The following is a 7,705-nucleotide window of genomic DNA, read 5'->3' as shown; positions in this document are numbered from 1 at the left end:
CTGGAACTCACTTTGTAGACCAGGCTGGCCTCGAACTCAGAAATCCGCCTGCCTCTGCCTCCCAAGTGCTGGGATTAAAGGCGTGCGCCACCACCGCCCGGCTATGTTTTGATTCTTGCTTTAGCTATCCTTAACCACCTTTATGGCCTTGGACAAGCCATATGGTCGGATTTGTTCTTATTGTTAAACTGGGGCAAGAGAATGGACCTCTGAGACCTTTTACTCCCCAAATAGGTCCAGAGATAAGCAAACAGCGTCTCCTTTCCGGAAACTACTCCTTCATCTCAGACTCCATGACTGCTACTGAGAAAATCCTTTTCCTCTCCTCCATTATTCCCTTTGACTGTGTCCTCACGGTGAGCTGGGTCATGGGGTGAGGGCTAGGATGCAGCTGGGGAAAGGCGTGAGCTCCCAGCCATAGGGCAGAATTCTGACTGGACTGCCCAGCCCTGTAAAAATTACGGTTTTCCTGACATTAGTGTTGTCTAGCTTCTGGAACACTAGGCTTCATCCAGCTTCACTGCTGATCCCCTCCCAGGTCCGGGCACTTGGAGGACTGCTCAAGTTCCTGAGTCGAAGAAGAATTGGGGTTGAACTGGAAGATTATAATGTTGGTGTCCCTATCCTGGGATTTAAGAAGTTTGTATTGTAGGTGACTCATGCAAACCTCAACCAAAGTAAAGAGGACTGGGAGGTCTAAGAAGAAAGGGTGTGTGTGTGTGTGTGTGTGTGTGTGTGTATTTCTCTGTGTGAGTGTGTGTGTCTGTGTGTGTACAGATGAAGGGCAATGGTTGAAGAGTGCTCTGGCACAGGAGAACCAGAAAGATTGGATTGCTTGGAGAGGTATTGGGAGAGGGGAGTAGTTTAGTAGTGACTCCTCATGCCTCAGACACCGTTCTTAAGGCTTTTTCTGTTCTTAGGACCCATCTGGTGAGCATAGATCAAGACACTTACAGGTGAGGTGGAGACAAGCTGCTGCCTGCAGAAACAAAGGACAAGTTTAAGGCTCTAATAATCCTACTGAGGCTCTGGCTTCTTTAATCCTGGGGCTTGAAGGAAAGAAAAGGGTGATTGTGTGGATGAGGGTAAAGGAAAGGAAGGGGCACAGACGAATCACCGTCCTTCCTCTTTGCAACTTTGAATTAACTGAGGGACTGGTGCTTGCTAGACAAGCACCCCACCCCCTATTTTTTTTTTAAAGAGTTATTTATTTCATGTATGTGAGTACACCATCACTGTCTTCAGACACACCAGAAGAGGGCGCCAGATCTCATTACAGATGGTTGTGAACCACCATGCGGTTGCTGGGAATTGAACTCAGGACCTCTGAAAGATCAATCAGTGTTCTTAACCATTGAGCCATCGCTCCAGCCCAAGTACCCTGCTCTTGACAACTTCAACCCACCCTTTTCTTTCCTTCCTTCCTTCCTTTCTTTTTCTTTTTCTTTTTTCCTCTTTTTTTTTTTTTTTTTTTNAGACAGGGTCTCTCCATGTAACCCTGGCTGTTCTGGAACCCACTATCTAGACCAACTGGCCTCAAACTCCCTGCCTGCCTCTGCTTTCTGAGTGTTTGGGTTACTGGTGTGAGCCACCATACCTGGCTTTTATTTCCTTTCCTAAGGGGAGAAGCTAAGGCAAACAGAAGTGAGTAATAAACCACACATCGAGATTATTGTTGCTAGGCATGAAATAAAAAGCTTATTATTAACTTAAATCACATTTCTATTCTTAGTTCTCAACTCCCTTTATTATAAAAAAAAAATCCATTACAGTATATATGGGAACATGGTTCAGTGAGTAAAAGCTCTTGCTACACAAGTTTGAGGATCTGAGTTTGTATTCTAAGCATTTGCATAAAAAGCCACTCATTGTGGTTTGTGCGCCTGCAGTCTTGGTGCTGGCATGGGTGGAGACAGGACTGCTAGGTTTTACTGGCTGCCAGCTTAGCCAAAGAAAATGGGGAATTCCGGGTTCAATGAGAGACCTTGTCTTAAAAGAGAACAAGACGGAGAGAACAAAGCCTCTGCATATATGTGCAGGAGCATGTTCACCTGCATACAAATATGTGCACATGGGCAAGTGTGGTGACTCACCTTTAATCCCAGCACTGAGAGGCAGAGGCAGTGGGATTTCTATGCATTTGAGACCAGCCTCGTCTACATAGTGAGTTCCAGGATAGCCAGGGCTACCTAGAGAGATCCTGTTTCAAAAACAAATATGTACATGCATGCATATACCACATGTGGGATGTATAGAAATTCAGGCTCCTCCATTTCTCTGTGACAGCGTTCTACAGATTTTCAAGAGTGAGTCTCACCCCTCGGTGTACAAAGTAGCCAGCGGGCTGAAGGAGGGGCTCAGCCTTTTTGGTAGGTGTGGCCTGTTGCTCACCCCACACTCTGAAAACATGCTAGAAAAGCAATTGACTCTATAGCCATGTGCAGGGGCGCACGCTCTCTCTTCTGGCTTACTGACATTGCCAGATGGCCTTTCCACACCAGCCCAGGTATCTCAGTCTCTGTGCCCACCTGACTCAAGCTTGTCATAGACTTCTAGCCATATAGTGTAATTTGCTTGTCAGCTGTGACCTTAACAATACTGTGTTCAGTCCCTGGCTTTGTATGAATGTGTCCACTGAGGAGTTTTAGAACTGCTTCATATAGTTTTTATCTGGTTCTTCTGGCTTTAGAGTATATTAGGGATGCGACTCCAAGTGTCTAGCTTCTCACTGGATTATGCTTTAGTTTTAGATATTGTGATGGGCTTTTGTGAGTTGTGGCTATGCCCGTTTATATATTTTCCTGACTGAGTGTCCATCCCTTTTCCTACCCTCACATGATAATCCAATTTGTAGCTAGGCACTAATTTGGCTGCTTTTGCGTTCTGTATCTGGGCCTCCAGACCAGCCTACTTTGTAACCAGTTCACTCCCTATGCATACCCCACAGGAATCCTCAACAGATGCCGCTGTAAGTGGGGACAGAAGCTGCTCAGGTGAGTGGCCTCAGATATGGGTTTATAAACAAATACACACTGAGTATTGAGGCCTATCATAGCAGTCTACAAAACACTCTTTCAATTAGCAGTGCTAGAAATACCAACTGCCCATCTAGAACCTAGTGGAGTAGCTAGGATAGTCTTCATTTTATGTTGTCAGCACAGCTGCAAACACCCCTGTGGATAACGAGCTTTCTCCTTTTTATTCAGTCTAGGTTCTCAAGCTCAGGGAATGATGTTGCTTATGGTGGGTGGGTTCTCTCACATCAAAGAATGTGATTAAGATAATCCCTCAGAGTATTCTCAGAGTAGTTCTAGACTGTCTAGTTGACAATTAAACTGATCATGGCACCTCTGTCTACCTCCGTTTTAATTTTCAGAATCTCATCCTCAAACTCCTTGTAAGTCCTTTTCTACTAGATAGACCCTGTGTTCTGACCACCCCTGTCAAAATTTAGTCTCATATTTGAGGGTCAAATCAACTTTCTCTACTAAGGGATGACCATTATTAAGAGTTGTAAGAGAAGCCTGGATTGGTGGCGCATGCCTTTAATCCCAGCACTTGGGAGGCAGAGGCAGGCGGATTTCTGAGTTCGAGGCCAGCCTGGTCTACAGAGTGAGTTCCAGGACAGCCAGGGCTACACAAAGAAACCCTGTCTTGAAAAACAAAACAAAACAACAACAACAACAACAAAAAGAGTTGTAAGAGAGATTGCTCAGTGGTTAGGAACACTGACTGTTCTTCCAGAGGTCCTGAGTTCAATTCCTAGCAACCACATAGTGGCTCACAACCATCTGTAATGGAATCTGTTGCCCTCTCTGGTGTGTCTGAATACAACTACGATATACTTATATACATAAAATAAATAATTATTTTTTTAAAAAGTGTTGTAAGATGAATTGGGCATGGCCACCATGTGTTTAATCCCATCGGAGTCAGAGGCAGGCAGATCTCTATGAGTTCCAGGTCAGCCAAGGCTACATAGTGAGACCTTGTCTCAAAACAACCAAAACCAAAACAGAATAGAATTGTAAGCTGAGTAGATTGGCGTGTAGTGAGATAGCTCAGTGAATAGAGGCACATGCCACTAAACCTGATGACCTTGAGTTTGAGTCCCAGAACTCATGATGGAAGAAGAAGAAAACCAAGTCATACAAGTTGTCCTCCATCTTCTGCATATGGCACATGCATACACGCATACACACACACGCACACACACACACACGCACACCTTTACAAAAAGCAAGAGAGAATTAAGGAACTAAGAAAAGAAAAAGAAGGAATTGTAGGCTAGGGGCTGATGGGCCAACTCCACAGGTAAAAGTGCTTTCTGCACAGGCCTAGCAACCTGAGCCCACATAAAGGCCGGACAGAACCAACTCCACAGAGTTATCTCCACCAGTGCCATGACATCTGTGTCCACATATGCACAATACATACAACACACAGAGAACAGCAGGCTGGAAAGAGGCCTATGGCAAACACCTGTAATTCGAGCAGATTCTAGGAAATGGAAGCTAGAGGAGCAGGAGTTCTAGGTCAGCCTTGATATGGCAACTTTGAGAACAGTCTGAACGATGTGAAACCCTGTCTCAAAAAAAAAAAAAAAAATTGCAGGCTGGGGGTGTGTCTCAGTAGTTTGTTGCTTAGGTAGTGAGTAAGCCTTGACACAGCCCTAAACTTTGCCAAAAGAAGGAAGCATAGAAGGAGTCTGGGGGGGAGGTGAGGATGAAAATTAGTTACATGCATTTATGCAGAAAGAGTATGGAAAGATGATACTTTGTCTATGCTGTTTCCTTGAGATACTGTGGCGGCTACACACAGATAGCAAACTCATATTGACTCACCATCTCCCACTCAGCTGCAGAGAGCTGCAGTGTTGGCACACAAATACCACAACACACTGTTCCCCTCTAAAACACTGACACGCTCCACCACATTTCCACATGGAGCGGCACACAATCTCAGTATAGACACAGTCATGGTGACTACTCCGGCAGTTTTCAAAATGCACTTATAAACGAGCCCATATACACGGGGCCTGCACTTGCCAGTTAGTTCTTTCCCATTGTGTGCTGCAGGTATACAGTACCACGCTCCCCAAGCAAAGTCAAGATGAGAGAAGACGTGACTTGTAACCTTCCCATCCCAACCCTTGCCCTCCAGGCTGTGGTTTACACGTCCGACCCGGGAGCTGAGGGAGCTCAATTCCCGTCTGGATGTCATTCAGTTCTTCCTGATGCCTCAGAACCTGGACATGGCCCAGATGCTGCACCGACTCCTAAGCCACATCAAGAATGTGCCTGTGAGCCCAGGGCAGAGATCAGGGCGGGAATAAGAGTGATGGCTTATAGAAAAACTTAGGCAGCTTGTTTTATTAAAATTTTGTTTGGTTGGGTTTTGTTTTTGATTTGGGTTAGGGTCTCACTATGTACCCATGTATGGCCTAGAACTCACAGAGCTCTACCTGCCTCTGCCTCCTGAGTACTGGGAGTAAAGCTGTGTACAACCACACCTGGATGTTTGGTTTTGAGACAGGGTCTCACTATGTAGCTCTGGCTATTCTAGAACTTGCTATATAGACCAGGCTGGCCTTGAACTCAGAGATCCACCTGCCTCTGGAGTGCTGAGATGAAAGGCATGCACCACCACACCCAGCCCAATATTTATTTTATTTTCAATTATATGCATCTATAGCCAGGCCTGTGAGTTTGAAGCCAGCCTTGTCTATATAGTGAGTTCTAGTTCATATAGGGCTACCTAATGGAACCTTCTCAAACAAAACAAAACAGAAATTAGGTGTGTCTGTGTGGAGTACACCCATGTGAGTGTGGGTGACTAGAGTCCAGAACAGGATGGTGAATCATCTAAAGCTAGAGTTATGGGTGGTTGTGAACCCCCTGTTGTGGGTGCTGGGAAACAAACCTTGGTCCTCTGAAAGACCATCTCTCCCACCTGGAGGATAATGCCTTGAGGGGCATCAGATGTCAAATGACAAACCATAGCTGTCTCTTGTATGCTTATAGCTGATTCTGAAACGCATGAAGTTGTCCCACACCAAGGTCAGTGACTGGCAGGTCCTCTACAAGGTAAGGCCGCTGTTTTGTTGGCATCAAGATATAGCCTAGGAGAGCCTCACTCTTAGTATCTCCCTGCCCCTACGCCTGAGTTCTGGGATTACAGGCTTCCCTTTTTAGATCAGAAGTTCAAGTCAAGCCTTCGTGGCCCGTGTCTAGACCTTCTTCTCTTGGGACACCATGCCACACTTTACTCACTGATGGTTCCTTTAAACTCTGTGTTGCAGAAATAGCCAAAATATTTGCAGGTAAATAGTGCAATTACTCCTCTTTTAGTCACACATTCAGCTTCAACCCTTTGGCTCATGACAGTCTCTTCATCTCCAGCCATTAGATTACTCTAGCCATAAACACTTCATTGTGACCATCACAGAATTGGTACTGATGCTGCGACTCAATATCAGAACCATGAGGTCCGCCCCCACCCCATGTTGGTCCACTCACCTGTCTTCCTTGCCTGCTTGCTTTTTATTTATTTATTTTAGGGGTTTTAGAGACAAGGTTTCTCTGTGTAGTCCTAGCTATCTTGGAACCCGCTCTGTAGACCAGGCTGGCCTCAAACTCAGAAATCCGCCTGCCTCTGCCTCCCGAGTACTGGGATTAAAGGAGTGAGCCACCATGGCTAGCTTTTTATTTATTTTTATTTACTTATTTACTTTATCTATCTATCTATCTATCTATCTATCCATCAGTCAGTCTGTCTATCTGTCCATCCATCCACCCACCTATCTATCCACCTACCATACACCCATCCATCCACCTATCTAGTTTTTTTTTTTTTTTTTTTTTTTGAGAAAATGTTTCTCTGTGTAGCTCTGGCTATCCTGGACTCTATTTGTAGGCTAGCCTGTGTCCTTGACTTCACAGACCTCACAGAGATCTGTCTGCCTCCTACATGCTGGGACCAAAGGCATGTGCAACCACACCCAGCTCAACCTGGCTTCTTTTTAATTTGTAAAGCTTTATTTGATATATAGGAGTGTTTGCCTCTGTTTGTGCAACGTGTCCATGTTTAACTTCTCTGGGTTGATATGATTGCAAATGTTTTTTACATAATTATAAAGCAAAGTTAAATTTTTCATTTTATGTTTTAGACACTGTTCTATTGCTGTGAGGAGACACCACGACCACAGCAACTTTTAAAAGAAAAACATTTAAATGGGCCTGGCTTACAGTTCAGAGGTTCTGTCCATTATTGGGGTAGGAGCATGGCGGCATCCAGTCAGACATGTAACTTAGAACTCCACATCCCAGTCCTCAGACAGCAGTGACCAAGCCAGCTCAGTCAGTCAACAAGGTCTCAAAAGGGAGGGAGTGAGGATTGAAAAAAGAAAAATGAAAAACAGACAAAATTACAAGACTCCAGCCTGCACTGAGGCTGAAGCGGGTTTATGTCTCTCCAGCCTGCTTTGCTATCATTCTAGGTACATCCAAAACACATGGGCAGTTCTTAGAGCTCAAAGTAATGGAGAGAAGTAGTAAACAAGGAGATCACACAAGGAGATCAGTAAGCAAAGGAGTGAACAAAGCCCCATGGTCACTGTCTTAGTCAGGGTTTCTATTCCTGCACAAACATCATGACCAAGAATCAAGTTGGGGAGGAAAGGGTTTATTCAGCTCACACTTCCACA

The 7,705-nt window shown here is 45.0% G+C and overlaps 1 protein-coding gene across 1 annotated transcript in view; it reads left to right on the top strand.

Moving 5' to 3' along the window:
• The window catches only part of Msh5 (mutS homolog 5), a 17,797-nt gene that overhangs the window by 2,230 nt on the left and 7,862 nt on the right, over positions 1 to 7,705 (top strand). Inside the window, exons 5-11 of the mRNA XM_029471594.1 lie at positions 235 to 356; positions 539 to 648; positions 921 to 956; positions 2,287 to 2,369; positions 2,948 to 2,993; positions 5,164 to 5,302; positions 6,024 to 6,086. Coding sequence (XP_029327454.1) covers positions 235 to 356; positions 539 to 648; positions 921 to 956; positions 2,287 to 2,369; positions 2,948 to 2,993; positions 5,164 to 5,302; positions 6,024 to 6,086 — 599 coding nt within the window. The remainder of the gene's footprint in view (positions 1 to 234; positions 357 to 538; positions 649 to 920; positions 957 to 2,286; positions 2,370 to 2,947; positions 2,994 to 5,163; positions 5,303 to 6,023; positions 6,087 to 7,705) is intronic.

The sequence above is a fragment of the Mus caroli genome, chromosome 17 (assembly GCF_900094665.2).
Source record: "Mus caroli chromosome 17, CAROLI_EIJ_v1.1, whole genome shotgun sequence".
Classification (NCBI taxonomy): domain Eukaryota; kingdom Metazoa; phylum Chordata; class Mammalia; order Rodentia; family Muridae; genus Mus; species Mus caroli.
This window is presented reverse-complemented; position numbering and strand designations above follow the sequence as displayed.